The following is a 24,267-nucleotide window of genomic DNA, read 5'->3' as shown; positions in this document are numbered from 1 at the left end:
GCCTCTTTCCTAGGGCCCCTTCTCTGTGAGGCGCTTACTCCCTCTCAAGGTGTAGATGTAGCTGGAAGACAAGAAGGGGCCAGGCACTGGCACTGGAGCTCACACCTGCAATCCCAGCGCTTTGGGAGGCTGAGGTGGGAGGATCACTTGAGCCCAGGAGTTTGAGGCTGCAGTGAGCTAGGATTGCACCTTTGCACTCCAGCCTGTGTGACAGAGCAAGACGCATCTCACCCTCCAAATAAACTAGGAAGGGCACACAGAAATTCAAGTGGTGGAGATGGCAGTAAAGTTCCAGTGAGAAAATTTAGAAATAGTTGGTGAGGCTGGTCATGGTGGCTCTCGCCTATAATTCCAGCCAGCACTTTGAGAGGCCCAGGCAGGAGAATCGCTTGAGGCCAGGAGTTCAAGACCCACCTGGGCAACATAGAGAGATCCTGTAGATGCTATATATATATATATATTATATATTATTATACATAATTATATAATATATAATTTTTTGTAAAATTTTTTTTTTTTTGTAAAAAAAAAAAATTAGGCTCATGCGCAGTGTGGTGGCAGCAGGCACAGTCTCGACATGCAGAAAGACGCCAGCAAGTTCGTGGATCTGTGCGTGCTGCAGAAATGCTCCACCAGCAACTGCATCATCAGTGCCAAGGACCACACATCCATGCGGATGAACGTGGCCAAGGCCAGTGAGGTCACAGGCAGGTTTAACAGCCAGTTTAAAACCTGTGCTATCTGCAGGACTGTTTGCAGGATGGGTGAGTCAGATGATTCCATTCTCTAATTGGCCATGGCCAAAGGCGTCATCTCAACTATTTGGTTTTTGAGATGGAGTCTTGCTCTGTTGCCTAGGCTGGAGTGCAGTGGTGTGATATTGGCTCACTGCAACCTCTGCCTCTTGGGCCAAAACGATTCTCCTGCCTCAGCCTCCCAAGTAGCTGGGATTACAGACGTGCACTACCACGCCCGGCTAATTTTTTGTATTTTTAGTAGAGATGGGTTTTCACCATGTTGGCCAGGCTGTTCTCAAACTCCCGACCTCAAGCAGTCTGCCTGCCTCAGCCTCCCAAAGTGCTGGGATTACAGGCGTGTGCCACCATACCCGGCCATTTTTGTATTTTTAGTGGTAATGGGTTTCATCATGTTGGCCAGGCTGGTCTCCAACTCCTGACCTCAAGTGATCCACCTGCCTTGGCCTCCCAAAGTGCTGGGATTACAGGCATGAACCACTGTGCCCGATCTCAAAGAACTTTTGACTGGAGAGAATCATGGATGTAGAATATTTGTCATAAATATATAATGAAAACTTTAAAAAATGTATAATTAAAAAAAAAATGAAAGAAGAAATAATTGTTGAGAAATTTATGAAAGGATATGAAAAATTAGCATATCTTTACAAACCCAGATTGGCATTTAGAATTGAGGAAAGGTGTATAACATCAATTTACTTATTTTGGTTAAGCAAATTCTATCAAATAATAATATGTGCAGTTAGTATCTCCTGTTCCACCTCGTAGCTGCTTTACCTAAACCATGCATTGACACGTACCTCCAAGGCCTCAAAGTGCCCACAGTGTGTGCTCCCACAGCATTAAAATGCACCCCCTTAACATTTTATTTATCACCCCCCACCACCATTCCAGGCCTGAAACATAGTCTTATGAACTGTCCGTGAGGCACTTGTTTGCTGAAACAGTAACTGAGCTGAATTCTTGCAGTGGTTCCTATGAACACCCGGGAAGAAACAGCCAGCAGAGGCCGCCTGAGCCTGAACCGAGTTTCTCTTCCAGGTGCTGCGGTGTGTCGCGGGGTGCCCAGGCCTGGAGGAACTCTACCTTGAGTCTAACAACATTTTCATTTCCGAAAGGTAACTAGCACTTACTTAAATGCATCTATCCCCATTTAATCATCATTCTGAGTAAATAAATGGTCTCAATGATATCTAACCTTAATTTTTAGAAGGATTTGCAAACAAGAATTAGGAAAAATGCTTATTATTCATTGCCTTCACAAATTAGAATTTCACTAATTGGTTCTAATCAAAGGAAACTCATCAGAATTAAATATTTGTGAAGACATGAGTTATATTAGTTTTGCATCAGTGTATTAACTTGCTGTTTCTTTTTTTTTCTTTTTTCTTTTTTTTTTTTTTTGAGACAAGAGTCTCACTCTGTTGCCCAGGCTGGAGTGCAGTGGCGATCTTGGCTCACTGTAACCTCCACCTCCTGAGTTCAAGCGATTCTTCTGCCTTAGCCTCCCGAGTAGCTGGGATTATAGGTGCCTGCCACCATGCCCGGCTAATTTTCTTTATTTTTAGTAGAGACGGGGTTTCACCATCTTTTACGGGGTTTCATCATCTTGGCCAGGCTGGTCTCGAACTCCTGACCTTGTGAGCCACTGTGCCTGGCCAACTTGCTGTTTCTAAATGGAAGTTCTGTAGGATATGCTATAAGGATTAAATAATGTATTTTTCATTAGCATCATCTGTTTAAGGTCATTGTACCAAAGTACATGTAAAACTTTGTTCTCTGAAATATATTGTTGCCTCATCTCCTTTTTAAATTAATAATATTAAATTACTATGTAAAATTAACCTAACTGTGGGAAAATTTACAACAGATTCTGAATTAAAGGATTCAGAATCTTAAAGATTTTCGTTTACAGAAGGGTTTCATTATGTAGGCAAATGCAGGTTTTTTTTTTTTTTTTTTGAGATAGAGTTTCATTCTTGTCACCCAGGCTAGAGTGCAATGGCACCATCTCAGCTCACTGCAACCTCCACCTCCCTGGTTCAGGTGATTCTCCTGCCTCAGCCTCCCATGTAGCTGAGACTACAGGCACGTGCCACCATGCCTGGCTAATTTTTGTATTTTTAGTAGAGACGGGGTTTCACCATGTTGGCCCGGCTGGTCTTGAACTCCTGACCTCAGATGATCCGCCCGCCTCGGCCTCCCAAAGTGCTGGCATTACAGGTGTGAGCCACCGTGCCTGGCCTGCAGGTTTTTTAAATTAAATCTTTGTATTTTGAGATAATCATATATTCACATGAAGTTTTATAAGAAATGATACACAGAGATTACTTGTACCCATGACCCAGGTTCCCCCATTGGTAACAAGTTGCAAAACTATGATATAGGATCACAGCCTAGGTGTGACACTGATACCGGCAGGAATATGTGCATCACCACAGGGACCCCTCAGGTTGCCCCTTTACAGTCATATTTACTTGCTTCTTATCCCCAGCCCTCCATCGCGCCAAATGCAGGGATTTTAAGGCTGTATCTTTGAAAACAATTAAGAGATAAATTCACGGTGAAAAAATTTTATTTTCCCTACAGGCCAACAGATGTTCTCCAGACAGTCAAGTTATTAGACCTTTCCTCTAATCAATTAATTGATGAAAATCAGCTGTATCTGATAGCCCACCTGCCCAGGTAATTTGCCCCTAAATGCCTGATACAATAGTGTTCAGTCAATTCTTAGTGAAGCAGTTTTCATATGCTATGTATGCTTTCTCAATAGAAACATGGTAACAATGACGGAATTTCTAAATTGAGTAATTCCCTTTGGGAAATTTTCATTTGAATTCATTTAGAAAATTTACTTGTGAACCTGTATAATGTGGACTATGTCTGTACCAGATAATTTGAAGAATGAATAATTTGACCCTGGTGATAATGCCAAAAGTCTTCATTCATTAAACTCCGGGCAGTAGACCGGGTCTCTTTCCTCTGAGATGCATTTAGCACCTGACATAGCAGTAGGTACTCAAGAACCATTAGGTGACTATGGAGTCATTAGAATACGGGATAAAGAGTTCACTTTGCGTGTCCTAAGTTGGACTTGATGGTTTCTAAGTATTTTACATGGGATTAAAAACCCAGGATGTAGGGAAAATATTTACAAACTGAGTCTGGTTGATATCCCATAGCATTTTAGATTGTTCTGCGTAATCAAATTTTACATTTTGAATTTCAGGTTAGAACAATTAATCCTCTCTGACACTGGAATTTCTTCTCTACATTTTCCGGATGCTGGAATTGGTATGTAAGATTAGTAAAGTTCCCCACTGCCCGCCCCCACACTATACTTCAGCTACTTTCACTTCTATTGTGTAACTTCATTCTTCTTTTTATAGGGTGCAAAACATCCATGTTCCCATCCTTGAAGTACCTGGTAGTAAACGACAATCAGATATCACAAGTAAGAGCTGCTTCGGAGTATGCCCAGCACACTGTTGCCTCTTTCCACTCTCATGGCAGAGTTTGGAGGTTCCTTCTACCAAAAAAGTAAAAAAAAAATTTAATTCGAAAGAGAAATGCCTCCTCAGCGTGAAACTCCTCATAAGAAGCCAAAAATATTAAGAAAGAAATTAGTTCACTTCACACTTAAGTGGACTTCACACTTAAACGGCACATTAATAGAGTAAAAGGGGCTGGGTGTGGTGGCTCAAGCCTGTAATCCCAGCACTTTGGGAGGCCAAGGCGGGCGGATCACCTGAGGTCGGGAGTTCGAGACCAGCCTGACCAACATGGTGAAACCCCATCTCTACTAAAAAAAAAAAATACAAAATTAACTGGGCGTGGTGGTGCATGCCTATGATCCCAGCTACTCGGGAGACTGAGGCAGGAGAATCGCCTGAACTCAGGAGGCGGAGGTTGTGATGAGCCGAGATCGCACCGTTGCTCTCCAGCCTGGGAAACGAGCGAAACTCCATCTCAAAAAAAAAAAAAGAGTAAAAGTATGTGGTCTTTCTAGAGGGGATTGCTTAGTGCATGATGAAATTCCCTGCCTCAGATTAGAACTAGGGACATGCTTTCCTGTTGCTGGTTCAAACTTCTGCAAAAGTAGCATGAAACATACTGCTTTTCATTTATTTCCTTTTGCTGTGTTTCAGTGGTCGTTTTTCAATGAGCTAGAGAAGTTACCAAGTCTACGGGCTTTGTCCTGCCTAAGAAACCCCCTGACCAAAGAGGACAAAGAAGCAGAGACGGCGCGTCTGCTCATTATCGCCAGCATTGGCCGGCTGAAGACGCTGAACAAATGTGAGGTGAGCACTGGCGTCATGACTAGCTATTTTTTAGACTAGAAAATAAATGATTTTAGGCCAGGCGCCGTGGCTCACACCTGTAATCCCAGCACTTTGGGAGGCTGGGGGGCAGGCTGATCGCTGGAGTCCAGGAGTTCGAGACCAGCCTGGGCAATCTGGTGAAACCCCATCTCTACAAAAAATACAAAAATTAGCTGCATGGTGGCACGCGCCTGTAAGTGCTATAGTCCCAGCTACTCAGGAGGCTGAAGTGGGAGAATCACCTGAGCCCGGGAGGCCAAGGCTGCAGTGAGCCATGAACATGCCACTGCACTCCAGCCTGGGCAATGGAGTGAGACCCTGTCTTAATTAAAAAAAAAAAAAAAAAGTAAAAAAATTATTTTTGAATATCGTAAAGGGGGTGAGATGTCGCTTTCCTCGGAATGGTAAAGATCAGCCTTGTGCAGTTTCATAATGGTGGTTCTTTTCCAGCTCCTCAGGAGAGAGTCCTCCACTTAGATCAGTGCAGTATCATTTGAGGCACACCAGGCACCGTCTCCATGTTTTCAGGGAATGTAGGCAGAAAGAACACAGACCACAGAGCTGCTTTCTCCTCCCCTTCTCAGCCACTCTTCCCCATAAAAGTGGGAAGTCCATGCCTTGTCCTTGCCAGCACTTTGGTGCATTCACTGGGAGTCAGTCAGCTCCACCAGAGCAGGCGCCTCCAGGCAGACCTGGGGGAGGCGACCCAGGGTACCTGGTGTAGTCCTGAAACTGGCCTATGCGCAAGTACTCGCATGAATTAAAAGTGTAGGCCAGGCACAGTGGCTGACACCTGTAATCCCAGCACTTTGGGAGGCCGAGGTTGGCAGATCATGAGGTCAGGAGATCGAGACCATCCTGGCTAACACGGTGAAACCCCGTCTCTACTAAAAACACAAAAAAATTAGCCAGGTATTGTGGCATGCACTTGTAATCCCAGCTATTCCAGAGGCTGAGGCAGGAGAATCACCTGAATCTGGGAGGTGGAGGTTGCAGTGAGCTGAGATCATGCCACTGCACTCTAGCCTGGGCGACACAGCGAGACTCCATCTCAAATTAAAAAAAAAAAAAGTGTAAAACTGAAATTCTTTTTTCTTTTCTAATAAACCCCTGAGTTCTGTCAATGTTAAAAAGAAGGGTGAAAACTATATCTTGTCCCTCTCAATTTGATTATTTTCTGCATGTGCTATGGAGGAAGGACAAGGTGCAAAATGCAAAGGACATGTTAGAAAAAAGCTTTGTAATAGGCTTATTTTTATGTCACATGAACATAGATTCTCCCCGAGGAGAGGCGGAGAGCTGAGCTTGACTACCGAAAAGCTTTTGGAAATGAGTGGAAACAGGCTGGTGGACATAAGGATCCGGAAAAAAACAGACTCAGCGAAGAATTCCTCACAGCCCATCCCAGATACCAGTTCCTCTGCCTGAGTACGTGCGTATACACTGGTGGCCTTCAGGTGGTGGATTTCCAGCTGGAACAAAGTTTTTTCTTGGGTATCAAAAGAGATTCTCAGTGTTGCTTTTGCCCTTCTTCCTTTCCTGGGCTTCTTGTATTCATCTGAATGGACTATAGGCACTTTCCTGGGGCGAGGGCAGCAGGGCAAGAGCAGTATCTTTCAGCAGGAGGAAGCTGGGAGACTGTTTATGTTCTTGAAATGGAGAGGTTTGCATTTGGGGAAGGAAAAGCAATTCTTTTATTTTTAAGAGATGGAGTCGGCCGGGCGCGGTGGCTCATGCTGTAATCCCAGCATTTTGGGAGGCCGAGGCGGGTGGATCACGAGGTCAGGAGATCGAGACCATCCTGGCTAACACGGTGAAACCCCGTCCCTACTAAAAATACAAAAAAAAAAATGAGCCAGGCATGGTGGCGGGCACCTGTAGTCCCAGCTACTCAGGAGGCTGAGGCAGGAGAATGGTGTGAACCCGGGGGGCGGAGCTTGCAGTGAGCCGAGATCACACCACTGTACTCCAGCCTGGGCGACAGAATGAGACTCCGTCTCAAAACAAAAAAAGAGAGATAGAGTCTTGCTCTGTTGCCCAGGCCCAGGCTGGAGTGATCTCAGCTCACTGTAACCTCTGCCTCCCGGGTTCAATTTATTCTCCTGCCTTAGCCTCCTGAGTAGCTGGGATTAGAGGTGCCCGCCACCACGCCCAGCTAATTTTTGTATTTTTAGTAGAGATGGGGTTTCACCATATTGGCCAGGCTGGTCTTGAACCCCTGACCTCAAGTGATCCACCCGCCTCGGCCTGTCAAAGTGCTGAGATTATAGGTGTGAGCCACCGTGCGTGGCAGGAAAGCACTTCTTTTTCTTTTTCTTTTTTTTTCTTTTGAGACAGAGTCTTGCTCTGTCACCCAGGCTGGAGTGCAGTGGCACAATCTCAGCTCATTGCAACCTCCACCTCCTGGGTTCAAGTGATTTCTCCTCCCTCAGCTTCCAGAGTAGCTGGGACTACAGGCGCACACCACCATGCCTGGCTAATTTTTGTATATTTATTTTTTGAGACGGAGTTTCGCTCTGTTGCCCAGGCTGGAGTGCAGTGGTGCAATCTTGGCTCACTGCAACCTCCGCCTCCCCGGTTCAAGCAATTATCCTGCCTCAGCCTCCTGAGAAGCTGGGATTACAGGCATGCGCTACTATGCCTGGCTAATTTTTTTTGTATTTTTAGTAGAGACGGGGTTTCATCATACTAGCCAGGCTGGCTTCGAACTCCTGACTTTGTGATCTGCCTGCCTCAGCCTCCCAAAGTGTTGGGATTACAGGCGTCAGCCACTGCGCCTGGCTGGGAAATCACTTCTTTTTTTTTTTTTGTGAGACGGAATCTCGCTCTGTCGCCCAGGCTGGAGTGCAGTGCGGCGATCTCCGCTCACTGCAAGCTCCGCCTCCTGGGTTCACGCCATTCTCCTGCCTCAGCCTCCCTAGTAGCTGGGACTACAGGCGCCCACCACCACGCCCGGCTAATTTTTTGTATTTTTAGTAGGGACGGGGTTTCACCGTGTTAGCCAGGATGGTCTCGATCTCCTGACCTTGTGATCCGCCCGCCTCGGTCTCCCAGAGTGCTGGGATTATAGGCGTGAGCCACCGCGCGGCCAGGGAAAGCACTTCTTAAATGTAGGTTCTTCTCTTGAACATGTCCACCAGGTTTCAGGTGGCGCACCATGCTCCACTGTAGGAAGGGTAGGAAGCACTCCAGTTTATCTCCGAGGCATCTGTATTATTATTATTTTTTTTGAGATGGAATTTCGCTCTTGTTGCCCAGACTGGAGTCCAATGGCGCGATCTCGGCTCACTGCAACCTCTACCTGCTGGGTTCAAGTGATTCTCCTGCTTCAGCCTCCTGAGAAGCTGGGTTTACAGGCATCTGCCACCATGCCCGGCTAATTTTTTGTATTTTTAGTAGAGATGGGGTTTCACCAGGTTGGCCAGGCTGGTCTCAAACTCCTGAACTCAGGTGATTCACCCGCCTCAGCCTCCCAAAGTGCTGGGATTACAGGCGAGAGCCACCGCGCCCAGCCGGCATCTGTATTTTTTAAAGCCCCCCAGGTAATTCTAGTGAATAGGAAAGTTCGTATGAGTGTAGTTCTGCAGTAAGCTCTCGTCCCGAGGGCTCGCTACCAAGGCTGGCACTTGGCATGCACGGTGGTTCCTTAAATCCTCCAGCCTGGTTCTTCAGGCTTTGAAGCTAAGAATTCATGAGTCTTTGTCCCTGATGTACTTTCCATTTTGTTTTGATGACATTATTACTCCACATTTCGCTTTTATGTTATTTCCTTTTTTATATTTCTTAATGCAAGAAGCTCACTGCATAAACGCTTCAGGCTTGAACAGTATCTTTAAGGAAGAAAAGCAGCCTAGAGGAATCACTTTCAAATGACTCCATTAGCCGGCCCAATTTCCTGGCCACGCTCGGTGAATTCTAAATCACTCGGGGGTGGGCAAGGGAAGATTGTGAAGCAGCCGGGCAGGTATTGTTGAGTATTTCACTGCTAAGAATGCTAGAAGACAAAAGCACAGATAGATGGGGGGATTTAGAGAAATGTTGTCACTGTTTGGCCTACAGCAGGAAAAAAGTACTGCTTTCCTCCTCTCCTGTGGAGGCTGTGGTCCAGGCCTAGGAACTGGTTTGCAGTATGGTACTGAGCACCCAGCCTGGCACTGCACGGTCTGGTTGAAACGTGGGAAGTGTCCTGTGGATTGTGTCTCAGGTGGCACCAGGTTTCTGTCAGCGCAGAAAGAGAACTGTTACCAAAGGTGACACTCGGGGAAAACATTTGAAGTATTTGAAGGCAGTCTTCTCTTGCTAGTTTTGAGTCAGGACACCTAAGGAACAATGATGTAATACACATGTAAACATGTTGCTTTTCATTTGTTGTCTTTTGTTGAGTTTCACTGGTCATTAACAATGAGCTAGATAAGCTACAGAGTCTGCAGCTCTGGGTAGATAGAAGATTCTGCCCTTGGAAGTGGTCGTTGTCCATCACTCCTAAAAATCACACTGAATAAAGGCAGCTCCATGTGTCCTGGGAAATGCACAGGCTCTCTGGACACTTACCTATCCTTTGTTTGTTTGTTTGTTTTGTTTTTACTTATAGTGGCCTTTGGTTTATCATTCATCTCTTTTGCTTTCTTAAACAGAATATGGTGCACCTGAAGATTGGGAACTCAAAACACAGCAACCACTTATGCTGAAAAACCAGCTACTAAGTAAGAATCTCAGATTCAAATAGTTTATTTGTATTTGAGTGCTTAGGTGCTGAAACGTGTGTTTCTCTTAAGTGTGTACCTCTTAAGTACCTAAGTAAATGCCTTGAGTTTTAAATGAAATTTTTTTTTTTTTTGAGACAGAGTCTCCCTCTGTCCCCCAGGCTGGAGTGCAGTGGCATGATCTCAGCTCATTGCAACCTCCGCCTCCCAGGTTCTAAGCGATTCTCCTGCCTCAGCCTCTGGAGTAGCTGGGACTACAGGCATACACAACCATGCCCGGCTAATTTTTTTTAATTGAGATGGAGTTTTGCTCTTGTTGCCCAGACTGGAGTGCAGTGGCACGATCTTGGCTCACCGCAACCTCCGCCTCCCGGGTTCAAGCGATTTTCGTGCCTTAGCCTCCCGAGTAGCTGGGATTACAGGCATGTGCCACCACACCCAGTTAATTTTGTATTTTTAGTAGAGATGGGGTTTCACCATGTTGGCCAGGCTGGTCTCAAACTCCTGACCTCAGGAGATCCACCCGCCTCGGCCTCCCAAAGTGCTAGGATTAGCGGCATGAGCTACCGCGCCCTGTCAAAGAAATGAATTCTTTAAAACATGTTTAAATTCTTATACATTTTTGTAACCCCTATGTTTTAAACTCATTTAATAGTGTTATAAATGTGGGAGGTATTGGAGTTGTGAACCAAATTGTGATTTGTGAATTTATGACTTGAAAACCTAGCCAAGCTGTCAGGAAAGAAGTACTAAGTGGGGAAAAGGGAAAGTGTTGTCCAGCTATTTCTGTTGTTGTTAGCAATCCATGGAAGGACTAATAGAAAGAATTTTAAACATTGATTAGACCTGCCAATTTGCACTGAATAGCTCTACCATTTGGCCATCTGTTGATGTGTGTGGATAATTTAAATCCATATAATAGTAGATATCAATTAGTCTTTTTCTTTGTTTCTCTTAAAGCACTGAAGATAAAATACCCTCATCAACTTGATCAGAAAGTCCTGGAGAAACAACTGCCGGGTAAGAAGAACCAGCCTGTCTTTTCCTTAAACTCTGAATCATTGGCCTAGGTATGAGTCAGCTAAAATTAAAACCTTTAACTCATGTCTCAAAGTGTGGACCTCAGAACTTACAGGTTTTCATTAGTCTTTTATATTCTAAAATACAATCAATCATGCTAATATCACTCCCCCATGCCCCCAAAAGTTCAGGTCTCCCCTAACTTTATCAGCTGAAAGCAGTTCTGTTAAAATTGGAAGCCCCTGCATATAATTACACACACACATATATATATATACACACACACACACACACACACAATTTTTTTTGAGACAGGGCCTCACTCTGTCACCCAGGTTGGAATGCAGTGGCACCAACTCAGCTCACGGCAGCCTCTGCTTCCTGGGCCCAAGCAGTTCTCCAGCCTCAGCCTCCACGTAGCTGGGACTACACGTGCGAGCCACCAATGCCCAGCTAATTTTTGTATTTTTTGTAGAGATGAGTTTTCGCCATGTTGCCCAGGCTGGTCTCGAATTCCTGAGCTCAAAGCCATCCGCCTGCCTCAGCCTCCCAGTGTTGGAATTACAGGCATGAGCCACTGCAGTTGGCCTAAGTTGTATTTTTAACCAAAAAACCTGAGAGCTTGAATGGCATAGCCTTTTGGAAGCATTCCCCAAGCCTGCTGCTGTTTCCAGGGAGACTGTGACACTGGGTTTGGGGTCTGCTTCTCATCCCTTCATAAGAGAGGAGCTATGTCCTGGTGAATTGAATTCTTATGGGAGGTTTGTGACTGCTTACATTCTACTTCTCCTGACTGATTAGGAGTCCCTGCAAAAACAATTCGCAGATGCTCTTTTAATGGACACCCTGAAATGGTTTTCTTTGAGAAAGCTACCTTAGAACTTAAAAAAATTGTGCTACTGGAACTGAATTACTTTTATTTGGAAAATAAATATGCTTGTGCCAATAAATTAGATCAACATAACTTACCTTAAACTTTCACTCAAAAGAAAAATGAAATTATAGTCTATTTTTGAGTATGCCATGACACTGTGAATTCTCAAGATTAAACTTGATTCATAGCTAAATGCTAAAATATAAATAATTTAGAGCAGTGAGGATTTAAATAAATGAAATACACATCAGCTTAATGACTCTAGTACACTGGGTTTCTTTGTTTGCCCGTCAGTGCAGTAAATTCACATTGATTTTTAAATTAGTTTCTATTAGATAAAGCAAGCTTATCATGGTATTGCTTATAGAAGGCCTTAGTTGTGTTCAAAGAAGTACCTTTCTGATTGATAACCATCCATTTAGTGTTAATTTACCACAACGTCTCCATTTTTATTTATTCACAATCCAGTTTCTACTCCTGTAATATGTAATTTGGCTACTGCTATATAATGGGTTAGAATTAGTGATTTCCCCCTTCATTATTCTGTTTTCAAACTTAGACAGACAGTAAAGGCCCTGGTGGAGACAGACTAGTCAAAGAGGGCCAGGACTGTTTTATTTTTTATATATTTTTTTCAGATGGGGTCTGGCTGTCACTCACGCTGGAGTGCAGTGGTGCCATCTCAGCTCACTGCAGGCTCCATCACCTTGATCCCGGGCTCAAGTGATCCTCCTACCTCAGCCTCCTGAGTAGCTGGGACTATAGGCACGAACCACCACACCCCGCTAATTTTTTTGATTTTTAGTAGAGATGAAGCCTCGCTATGTTGCTAAGGCTGGCCTCAAACTCCTGAGCTCAAGCAGTTCTCCTGTCATCACCTCCCAAAGTGCTGGGGTTATAGGTGTGAGCCACCATGCCTGGCGGGCCAGGACTTTCTGTGAATGTTTTTGGCCTTCGATGTCTTTGCGTGTTTCCTTTTGCCTTTGCAGATACATCAAATCAATTCATGGGAATGTTACCACTATAGAGTATTTGCTCAAGAATATTGTCATTAGACCTGTTTCGTTAAGCTTTCCTTTTCAGTCTTTCTCTGGAAGGCACTGAGGTAGACCTGCCAAGGCCTGCCATCTGGGCATATGCCTGAATGCAGCCCTTGGCTGGGGGTGACAGTGCCGCCTTACCCTTCTCTACTTCCACACTGTACACCTGACTGGTATCCCAGGTCTTCTGAGATTCAGTTAGCCATTTTGGGAACACCCACTGCATTCATGCTGTTTTTATTAATCTTTGGGTAGAGCTAGCAGAGATTCGACTATCCATAGAAATTATATATAAGAATTACTACTTTAAACTATCCAGAATCTGAGTCCTATATTCTATAAACTCAGCAGTAAGCCAGCAGATTACAAGGGTTCCTTTTTTTCCCCTTTTTTATTTGCTTTTCTGTTTCTCAAATGTGCACTCACTCACTCACTCATACAAAGGTTCTTAATACTAATTCTTATGCCACATGCTGTGAATATTTAACCACTAACATAGGTAAATGTCTTCTAAACAGAAAAGTAATAGCCAGGCATGGTGGCTCACACCTGTAATCCTAGCACTTTGGGAGGCCAAGGTGGGCAAATTGCTTGAGCCCAGGAGTTCGAGACCAGCCTGAGCAACATGGTGAAACCCCGTCTCTACAAAAATAAATAAATACAAAAATTAGCTGGGTGTAGTGGTGCATGCCTGTCGTCCCAGCTGCTTGGGCGGCTGAGGTGGGAGGATCACTTGAGCCCGGGAAGTTGAGGCTGCAGTGAGCTGTGATTGAGCCACTGCAATCCGGCCTGGGTGACAGAGTGAGGCCCTGTCTAAAATTAAAAAAAAACAAAACAAAACTGCAATATCTTTTTTTTAATCCATTAGATTAGCAAAATTAAAATAATACTGGCTGGCATGAAAAAGCAGTATACCCTTTTTTAAAGTCATGTGGGAACTACTATAAAAAGTTAAAAATACACATATGCTCTGACCAAGCATTGTATCTTGCAGCATTTGTAATGGTAAAGATAGTAAGAATCTAAGTACTTGCCAGTGGAGGAATGGTGAATAAGCTCTGGTGGAACCACACAGCACACAAGGCACTGTCGTGTGTCACCGAGGAGAGTGAAGCAGGTCTAGAGCTGCGCTGTCCAGTGTGGCTGCAATAACCACATGTGGCTATTTAAATTCATTAAAATAAAATAAATTAAGTTCTTCAGTCATACTCGCCGCTTTCCAGGTGCTCAGTACCACATGTGGCTGCCATACTGGGCAGTGTATGGCTAGAGGACATGGCATGGAATTGGCATGAAAAGCTATACCATCATGTCATAAAGAAATACAAATGTAGTACGTCAATATATTATAAAACCTATACATCCTTTTTTTTTTGAGACGGAGTCTCATTCTGTCACCCAGGCTAGAGTGCAGTGGCATGATCTCGGCTCACTGCAAACTCTGCCTTCCGGGTTCAAGCAACTCTCCCGGCCTCAGCTTCCCAAGTAGCTGGGATAACAGGTGCCCGCCACCATGCCTGGCTAATTTTTGTATTTTTAGTAGAGACGGGGTTTCTCCATGTTGGCCAGGCTGGTCTCAAACTCCTGACCTCAGATGATCCGCCCGCCTCAGCCTCCCAAAGTGTTGGGATTACAGGCGTGAGCCACTGTGCCTGGCTTAAAACCTATACATCCTTATATGAACACAGAAAAAAAAAAGGCCTAGAGGTATACCTCTCAAATTTTTAACACTGGTCATAGGCAGGTAAAAAGAAATAATTAGCTATTTCCATATTTTCTGAATGTTAAGACAGTCATGTTACTATATTAAAAATGGTAATGCTACTTATTACATACAGATTGCTACTTTCTTCTATAGAACCGGTATGAGTAGGCAGGTTTTTTTTTTTGAGACAGGTTCTCACTTTGTTACCCAGGCTGGATGGAGTACAGTGGCGCCATCATGGCTCACTGTAGCCTTGACCTCCTGGGCTCAAGTGATCCTCCCAAGTAGCTGGGACTAGAGGCGTACATCGCTATGCTTGGCTAATTTTTTATTTTTTGTAGAGATGGGGTATCCTCATGTTGCCCAGGCTGGTCTCAAATTCCTGGGCTCTGATCCCTCTGCCTCCCAAAGTGCTGGGGTTACAGGTGTGAGCAGGCCAGGCAGATTTCTTATTAGAACTGTTTTATGACCAAACTTTTTGTTTCTGGCATGTGTTAGGAGTATGTCACTCCCCACTGGTGTGCAGCAGGTAACCCCTTCTCTCACCAGCCTTCAAACAATGAAAGCCAGTCCGTCTCAATCTTTTGAAAGGACTAGACTATCACATATTCACACATGAAAGAGCAAATTTTGTTCATTAAAATTATAAATTCTATTAACTGTATTCAATACATACAAAAAGGCCAGTTTTTATTCTAAAATAAAGAACATTTATTATCACAAGTTGGATAAAAACACACAGCTTTTACAAAAATGATTTTTGATAGAAAAATATGTTTGAATACACTGTGATATTTGTAGGAACACCACACTATTGCTGTATCTCCAGCTAAAGCTTCAAGGAAACTCTATTTCTCATAATCAAAATATCCACTATTTACCACAAGCCGTCTTTGGAAAGAAGTTCATAGTGTATTCTGAACAAACCAAAGCATTTACTCGGAAGTTACATTCCCATGCCTGGCAGTCACTTGTGTATGTTTAATACAGTTGCACATGACGTAATTACAGAATGGCGGCGCTGGAAGGGACCTTGTAGATCATTTAGTTGACACCCTAATTTTACAGAGGGGGAACTAAGGCCAGAGTTGAGAGATGTCCTCAGGATACCTGAGTCGCATTCCAGTGTTCGTTCAGTAATTCATAAGGAAGTCATCATAAAGGTTTAAAAAGAAAACGTTAACGACTCGCTCCCTTTATTCTTCTGTGCTGAGAGTATCTATCAATCATTCTGGTTTATTCAGATTAAGAAAGAAATACACTACTGAAATGGTATGAAACTCACTGTCAAAGGGCACTTAGGTCCGTTGGCTCCGTTTCCCACAGTTCCCCAAATGAACAGGTGGTACAAGACTCAGGCTTTCCCCAAATGAACTGGTGGTACAAGACTCAGGCTTTCCCCTAATTACTTACTTGGGTAAAGTGACTTGGGTAAAATGACAGATACAGCCAGGCGCTGGGCTCATGCTTGTAATCCCAGCACTTTGGGAGGCCAAGGCGGGCGGATCACGAGGTCAGGAGTTCAAGACCAGCCTGGCCAACATGGTGAAACCCCGTCTCTACTAAAAATACAAAAGTGAGCTGGGTGTGGTGATGGGCACCAGCTACTCAGGAGGCTGAGGCAGGAGAATTGTTTGAACCCGGGAAGCGGAGGTTGCAGCGAGCCGAGATTACACCATTGCACTCCAGCCTGGGCGACAGAGCAAGACTTAAGTAAGTCAGTCAGTCTCAAAAAAAAAAAAAACAAAAAAAAACAGATACAGCTATCATTGCAATGATACTGTGGTCTCATCACATGAGCTAGTTTTACAGGTAACTGTCATTTGAGAGAACGAATGGACTTTTCTTGTCTTTTCATAGGCTCCATGACAATTCAAAAGGTGAAGGGATTGCTGTCACGTCTTCTCAAAGTTCCTGTGTCAGACCTTCTGTTGTCCTATGAAAGTCCCAAAGTAAGTTGCCCAGCAAAATACAAAGTCAAAGTCAAGCTTAGTCCTCATATTATGACATTAAACTGTCTCTAGATAGCAACAGTTTGATTCTAAATGGAGACCATGGGTCTGTTTGATTTTAAGGGTAAGCTACTGCCTGGGGACGGGGTGGGGGAAGAGTATGTGTAGCATGCTTTATCGGATCTGTCTTAATCTCATCCTTCCCCACCTTCGTTCTAATTTTAGAAGCCGGGCAGAGAAATCGAGCTGGAAAATGACCTAAAGTCATTACAGTTTTATTCTGTGGAAAATGGAGATTGTCTATTAGTGCGATGGTGACAACCAACTAATAAAATTTAAAGACCACACTGCTTATCGTGTCTGGGGTTCACCGGAAATAAATGATTCACTGGAACAATTCTACTGTCAAAACAAAGGGGGTTTACAACTTGCCCTAAGTATAACAAGGGATGTATTTTTTGTTGGGAAGTGACCATTTCTAGGCTTATACATAATTAATAGCAATAATAAAGGCTTTGAACCTACTAATGATTTTCTGATCTTATTTCATATTTATTTTTACAGTTCATCACTGCATTTCATAAGATTTAAATAGAAACTAGCTAGCCTAATAAAATCTGAACACAGTTAATATCTGTCATAAGACTAGTTTTAATGGAATTCTCTATTGAAACTACTATTTTAAAGGGTTACTAGAAATGATTTGGTTGGTCATTTTGGGAACTGTCCCTTAAACTTGGGGAGACATCCTCTACTATGTATAACAATATGCTATTATCTGTCTTCTCAGTTGCACTATTTCTAAGAGTACTTAAATTAATCACATGCTTTTCCCTACAATTATACCTAAGCTGAGTATATCTTCTTCTGTAGAAGATAACCAGCTTTGATTGAAATGTACTCATATTAGGTAAACATTAGGCAATGATAGGAGGAAAGCAAAACTAATTCTTTCAAAATGTCAACAATTTAGAAATATCCTTCCCGATGGCACTAAAACCCTGAGAGGTATTTGCTTTTATTCATACTCACACAACTTTAGCATTTAAAAACTATGAGTACTGAACTGTGACCTTCAGGATTTATGTTAGATGGCAGAAAGAAAATTTGGGTATTAGTCTACCATATAAATGAACTTCTTTAAAACCAAGGTTCAGAACTGAGAATCATATTGGTTCCTCTTCAAGTTCAAGTTGCCCACTTCAGAGATCCACAAAATCTGACATTATTTCCAGAAACCCCAAACTTTGGTATAAGTGACCACTGCTCAAATATGTGATCACATGATCACACAGCATTCCTGTGAGTTCTTTTTGTCTGATAATTATCCTAATTAAGCTCTACAGAGCTATCCTGCAATCCAGGTTGAAATTCAGACTCTCAGTTACTACTACAGATTTCTGAACTAGGCCAAGTTTTAACCAAAAACTATAGGTAATGGTGAATTACTAATTAGCCACAATGCATCAGGATTTAGAAATATTTTTTCTTTTATAAAATAACTTGGTATTTTTCTGATAATCTTCCAATAGATAAATAAAAACTTTTCTTATGCTACAGTACAAGTTGATTTTTAAGGAAATTTGTGCAAACATTAAGAAACACCGCATTGTTCTGGGTGAAAGTGCCAGTCTGGAACTCTCTTGAAAGACCATACAGTCTACTGCTAAACCCTGGGACTCCTCAGACTTGCACTGCGATTATCGTTTGCCTGCCCTGATTTTACACGCTGCTAATTCAAGTCCCTGTTATCTTGCTTGACATCGACAAGGATCACCGCACCGTTCCTTCAGTTTCCACAGTTCCGTCAGTTCCCACGGAGAATACTGAGGAGAAGACAGCATTCCTGTCTCACAGGTCTTCTCACACAGCCACAGACTGTCCTGTTGAGAAACAACCAAAGCCGATCTGAGAGTGGTGAAACTGTTTTAAGAGCATCAGAAAGTATGCACGTAGACAGCTTTTATGTATTCTAATGATGCTGAAATTATTTCAAGGATAACTCCGTGTGTGGAACAACTGGTGAGGTTTGGGGGTGGCACCTCCTGATTTGGGAAAGCACCAGGTCCCACAGTCCTGTGGCTGTGGAATACAGAAACAAGGCAGTGTGTGGATGAAGAGTTAGTCAACAAATGCCATTCCGTAATGAACGATTTTAGAAACCACAAGTGAGTTTCATGTTTGCTAGTAAAGGTGTGTCTATGGCAGTATTAGTAACAGCTATTATTCTGATGGAATGCTTACAATATTGCAGGGACTGTACCAAGTGCTTTGTAAATATCTCACTTAAATCTCACAGTAATGCTGTGAGGTAGGAACTATTTCCCTCTTAACAATTGAGGAACAAACGAAGAGTTAAAAAACTTGTTCCAGGTCACAGGGCTGGTAAATGAAGAGGAGGGATTAAAGACTCCCAAGCTCAAGTTCTTAACCACTAGACTATTTCCTAGCTACGTGAATTGGTTTCTATTTCCAGCAATGTAGCAGAACACAGAGAGAAACTCATTCAATGTTTTGACAACACAAAAATGTTGGATAAAATTAAAAACCTTTATAAAGCATGGCTCAACTCCGTGATCAAAGAAGAAACAGGGTAGGAGAAAGCGCTGAGTCAGCCTGTGCCTTGAAGGCAGCTGCTGATCCTTGGGTTTGGAAGGCCAAGCCCAGGTTCAGGAGACTAATGGGAGACTGACACAGAGCTAGGATCTCTGAGGGGCCACAGCCTCAGGGGTGATAAAACAAAACACACTCAGCTTGTCTGTCTCAGTCTTGCCCCTCAGTGGGATGGAAAGGGGTCTCTCTCCCCTCAGTGCCTACCCACAGCTTGCACTTAGGTAGGTCTGGGGCTGGTAGTCAGTCTGTGTAAGCCCAACAGTTCCAAGCCAAAAATCTGAAGTATTCATAGATGGTAGTATTCCTAGGTGCATGGCAGAAAAAAATGTAAATATGTAAATCCTCTCTGTAGGAATGCATTTTAAATACAGGACTCAGTTTCCAAAGACATGAGATGGTCACAAAAAAAAAAAAGACAACGCATCAGAAAACAAGCGCCATGAACAACAGTTGTAGAAACAACAAACTGCAAAATCAGACCCAGCAAAGACTACAGATCCCAGAATTACCAGATACAAAAAAGAATTCTATTCAAAGATGAGACAAAGTACAGCAAAGGAATCAGACTATCAAAGTGGACCATGTAGATGTGGGTTGATTTCTTGTCCTGGACTGAGAGCTGCTCTGGGGCCCCAGCTCTATGCAGGACTTCCAACTGACAGACACTGCGTGTGCCTTCTATCCCCTGCACCTTCGATGGCCAAAGTGGAAGCTGCAAGAATCCAGAACAGAAATCTCTGAAGCTAAAGCCAGCTTTGTGCTTGATTTCTTCCCAGGGCTCTAGTTTCCATTTTGGTCTCTGCAGATTCATTTTTTTTTCTGGTTCAGCAATAGTGTGTTTTTAAATGATGTCTTATATTTCATGCAGTGTCTTATTTTTATCAGTCAGAAGGGTTGAAGGATCCTTAGACTGCCACACTCAATCAGTGGATTCTGTCGTTCAGTTTTTTTTTTTGAGACAGAGTCTTGCTCTGTCGCCCAGGCTGGAGTGCAGTGGTGTGATCTTGGCTCACTGCAAGCTCTGCCCCCCGGGTTCATGCCATTCTCCTGCCTCAGCCTTCTGAGTAGCTGGGACCACGGGCACCCGCCACTATGCCTGGCTAATTTTTTTTGTATTTTTAGTAGAGATGGGGTTTCACCGTGTTAGCCAGGATGGTCTCGATTTCCTGACCTCATGATCTGCCCGCCTCGGCCTTCTGTTGTTAAGTTTTAAAGCTGCAAATAATTTCTGATCAAATCTATGGAAACTGAGTTTTTTGTAGGCAGGGGAACGTTGATTTATAACCTTTTGCTTTAAACTCAGAAAAATACTGTATGAGAAATAACCTAGTGGATTATTGTGAATTAAAGCAACAGCATAACTATTATGGTAGAAGATCCTCATTCTTTCTGCCCATGGTGTGATAAACATTACAGGTTGAGCATTCCAAATCTGAAAATTTGAAATCCAAAATGCTCCAAAATCCAAAACTTTTTTTTTTTTTGAGACAGGGTCTCTCTCACTCTGTTGCCCAGGTGGGAGTGCAGTGGTGCATTCACAGCTCACTGCACCCTCGACCTCCCAGGCTCAAGTTGATCCTCCTACCTTAGCCTCCTGAGTAGCTGGGACCACAGGCAGGCGCTGCCATGCCCAGCTAATTTTTTTGTAGTTTTTGTAGAGACGGGGGTTTCACCATGTTGCCCAGGCTGGTCTTGAACTCCTGGGCTCAAGTGATACACCCACCTTGGCCTCCCAAAGTGTTGGGATTACAGGCATGTGCCACTATGCCCAGCCCAAAACTTTTTGAGAGCCAACATGACACTCAAAGGAAATGCTCACTGAAGCATTTCAGATTTGGAATGTGCAACTTCTAAGTATAATGCAATTATTCTAAAATCCAAAAAAATCTGAAATCCTAAATACTTCTGGTCCCAGGCATTTTGGATAAAGAACACTCAACCTGTATATAGAAATCCACCTCCTCAACTCTTAAGAACCCTGAGGCCATCCCCAAAGACTTACCTGGTATCTTTTAGGTCCTATGGCAGCCATCCAGATGCCCATGCTTACATCTTCACCCTATACATGGCCCATAAAGTTTAAATGTAAAAATTTTAATGCTATTTTATTTGTAAAGACAAAACCATGGCCACTCCCATCATAAACCACCTTTCTACTTTTTTGCTCTGTTATTATTCTAATATGAAATAGCAAAAATGGGTTCACACAAAGTCAAAGCTAGTGGTCTTTAATATGAAGCACCCCCACCACAAGGTAATAAGATGAAACCGCGAGCAGACGACCCATCCTTCTCATGTACCTTAAGCTTCCAGGAAGCACTTAGGGCTTCCTCCTTAGGAATAAAAATCTTTCTATTCCTCCAGGGACTATACTTTTTTTTTTTTGAGACAGAGTGTACCTCTGTCGCCCAGGCTGGCATGCAGTGGCGCAATCTCAGCTCACTGCAACCTCCGCCTCCGGGTTCACATGATTCTCCTCCTCAGCCTCCCAAGTAGTTGGGAATACAGGTGTGCGCCCAGCTAATTTTTTGTATTTTTAGTAGAGATAGGGTTTCGCCATGTTGGCCAGGCTGGTTCTGAACTCCTAACCTCACGTGATCTGCCTGCCTTGGCGTCCGAAAGTGCTACAATTCCAGGCATGAGCCACAGTGCCCAGCCTCCAGGGATGACACCTGTAAATACTAGCTGAAAACATAAGTAGGCTCAAAAAAGATTTAGGAATAGAATTTAAAGGCAAGATTTGAGGGATGTAGGGGTGCATCCTTAACCTTTGAGAGGTGATTCCTATACAGAGAATAACATGCTTTTCCCCAAGGTAAGTGGGCTCTGCTTTCCATGATGGGATGCCGAGTGAGATGAAACTTGCTGTGATGAGTGTATACGTAGGTGGGAAATCCTTAATTTTTTGTTTTTATTTTATTTTTTATTATAGAGATGGGGTCTTGCTATGTTACCCAGGCTGGTCTTGAATTCCTGGGCTCAAGTGATCTACCCGCCTTAGCCTCCCAAAGTGTTGTGATTACTGGCAAGAGCCACCACGCCAAGCTAAGAAATTCTTAATTACCTGATAGGTCTTTAACCTCCCCGAGTTGCTTGCCAGCCACTTGACGATGTCCTTGGAGATCACATATCCTGACCCACATGCAAAGGCAGGGTAAGCGGGGCTCGGGTACTCCAACTCCTGCCACTTTCCGGTTCGGTCAACTGCCCAATTCAGTCTGAAACTGAGATGAAAAATAATGTGGCCTCTTGTGTTAGTCTGACACATATCCTGCTACTATTAAAACTTGACTCCTTTATCATCACTACAAAGGAATAAGCTTGTAGAAGTGAGGAAAGAAAATAAGAAAATTTCTTTTTTTTTGAGATGGAGTTTTGCTCTTGTTGCTCAGGCTGGAGTGTAGTGGTGCCATCTCGGCTCACTGCAACCTCTGCCTCCTGGGTTCAAGCAATTCTCCTGCCTCAGCCTCCCGAGTAGCTGGGATTACAGGCGCACACCATCATGACCAGCTAATTTTTTATATTTTTAGTAGAGACAGGGTTTTGCCATGTTGTCCAGGCTGGTCTTGAACTCCTGACTTTGGGTGATCCACCCTCCTCAGCCTCCCAAAGTGCTGGGATTACAGGCGTGAGCCACTGCCCTTCCAGAAAAAAATTTTTTTAATCTAAGGAAAGGAATTATCATTTATCCAGTGTTGTTTTAGATAAAAGATTGGTTACGTTAAATTTTCTCAAAGTTGTATTTGTAGAGTTTCTGAATGAGAAGCACTAGAAGATCACCCTGTGTTTTAGTATATATGAAAACAAAAAACCAAATCACTAATCCATATTGTATTCCTAAGGAAGCACAGAAAATGGTTTCAGAGACGTGTCACAAACGTACTCTAACAAAATATACAGTAGCTTCTAATGTGAATACCATTTATTTCTTTGGCGTAAGAATAAAAGCCATATTGTTTTCCCTCCTTTACTACATTAGCCTGAGGCTTTTCATTTAAAAAATAATTTCCTCCAATTGTACAGTAATACAAAATTTATTATTATTATTAAGACAGGGTCTCCCCTCTGTTGCCCAGGCTGGAGTGCAGTTGCAAAATCATAGCTCACTGCAGCCTCCAACTCCTGGGCTCAAGCAGTCTCCCTGCCTCAGCCTCTCAAGTAGCTAAGGGCTACAGGCTCACATCACCTTTTTTATTTTTTGTAGGGACAGGGTCTTGCAACGTTGCCCAGGCTAGTTTTGAACTCTTGGCCTCAAAGGATCCTCCCACCTCAGCCTTCCCAAAACTCTGGGATGACAGATGTGAGCCAGCATGACTGACCTAGAGTAATGAAATATATATTAACCCAGGAGTCTAGTACGAAATTGTATATCTCAACCACATTTTCAAAAAAAAAAAAAAGGATATTTTATGCTTTATTAATTACATTTGATCAGGTACACGAATGCCAATGGGCTAAGAATGGTTAACTTACTTTCCCCACCAAAAATTAGGCCCATCCAGATTCTTTTGGACAATCCTATTAAATACAGCTTCGAGGTCTATGTAACAGTCATCATCTGTCTTCAGCAACAAATTGAAGCTTGTTGTTTCCACAGTCCTGTTGACACAAAAGGGATAAGAAAGTCAGTGCAACCAAACAAAGAAACAAACACCAATGCAGTGGCGTCACTAACACTTTCATTCAAAACTGTACTTGTCATTATCTAAATTTCTTATTCCTCAAATGTTGAGAACATTTGCTCTAACAAAGTTTTGCTGCTATCAACTAAGGCCATCACTTGGTCTTTACTAAATGGCATAACACAGAGAAGTACTAACCTGATTTTAAAAGGCAAAGAAAGCATATTGAAGGAAAATATCTGGCTTAAATGGAACATACGTTCAAACAAATGCTTCTTAGGCATCATTCAACTCCTGCTGCCAAATCTATTAAACGCCTGAACCTTGCCCCGTGTGTTCTTAATAACAAAGGCCCAGCATAATGAATTAGGTGTTACATCTGGGCCTCTCACACAGAACACTATTGTACAAGATGCATCCGATGCTATTTATATTACACTCAAAATATTTTATGGCTTAAAAAAACCTGACTTATTACATTGAAACATATTTTCCCTTGGAAACAACTTCTAGCAATTAAACCATTATAAATGACCTTCTGGAAGGCAAAGGAGAGTGACTTCATTATCTAGACGTAAAATATATAATCATGACTAAAGACAAAATTGACTCCTTCATTTCACATTGACAGTCCCTGTACATCTGTTTAAAAATGCAGTTT

At 43.1% G+C, this 24,267-nt stretch overlaps 2 protein-coding genes across 9 annotated transcripts in view; one reads left to right on the top strand and one right to left on the bottom strand.

Annotated features, from left to right (window-relative positions):
- The window catches only part of TBCE (tubulin folding cofactor E), an 89,124-nt gene extending 72,229 nt beyond the window's left edge, over positions 1-16,895 (top strand). For 3 of the 4 annotated variants that reach the window (XM_063809717.1, XM_001154931.7, XM_063809713.1), the window contains 10 exons: positions 1,797-1,873; positions 3,345-3,440; positions 3,985-4,049; positions 4,145-4,209; positions 4,904-5,056; positions 6,352-6,505; positions 9,712-9,780; positions 10,741-10,800; positions 16,280-16,371; positions 16,597-16,895. In XM_063809717.1, the coding sequence (XP_063665787.1) occupies positions 1,797-1,873; positions 3,345-3,440; positions 3,985-4,049; positions 4,145-4,209; positions 4,904-5,056; positions 6,352-6,505; positions 9,712-9,780; positions 10,741-10,800; positions 16,280-16,371; positions 16,597-16,689 (924 nt within the window). In that variant the 3' untranslated portion in view covers positions 16,690-16,895. Of the gene's footprint in view, positions 1-538; positions 692-1,796; positions 1,874-3,344; positions 3,441-3,984; positions 4,050-4,144; positions 4,210-4,903; positions 5,057-6,351; positions 6,506-9,711; positions 9,781-10,740; positions 10,801-16,279; positions 16,372-16,596 lie in introns of all 4 variants that reach the window. The other variant, XM_024352713.3, reaches the window with a different exon arrangement.
- The window catches only part of B3GALNT2 (beta-1,3-N-acetylgalactosaminyltransferase 2), a 77,890-nt gene that overhangs the window by 5,341 nt on the left and 48,282 nt on the right, over positions 1-24,267 (bottom strand). The window contains exons 9-13 of one of the 5 annotated variants that reach the window (XM_016941305.4): positions 23,458-23,583; positions 22,049-22,208; positions 20,987-21,043; positions 18,154-18,254; positions 9,057-9,396 (exon numbers count right to left, since the gene is read on the bottom strand). In XM_016941305.4, coding sequence (XP_016796794.1) covers positions 9,105-9,396; positions 18,154-18,254; positions 20,987-21,043; positions 22,049-22,208; positions 23,458-23,583 — 736 coding nt within the window. In that variant the 3' untranslated portion in view covers positions 9,057-9,104. Of the gene's footprint in view, positions 1-9,056; positions 9,397-15,106; positions 16,110-17,843; positions 18,255-20,986; positions 21,044-22,048; positions 22,209-23,170; positions 23,304-23,457; positions 23,584-24,267 lie in introns of those variants that run through there. The other 4 variants (XM_063809707.1, XR_010156656.1, XM_054660491.2 and 1 more) reach the window with 4 other exon arrangements.

Source organism: Pan troglodytes, chromosome 1 (genome assembly GCF_028858775.2).
Source record: "Pan troglodytes isolate AG18354 chromosome 1, NHGRI_mPanTro3-v2.0_pri, whole genome shotgun sequence".
NCBI classification, from domain to species: domain Eukaryota; kingdom Metazoa; phylum Chordata; class Mammalia; order Primates; family Hominidae; genus Pan; species Pan troglodytes.
This window is presented reverse-complemented; position numbering and strand designations above follow the sequence as displayed.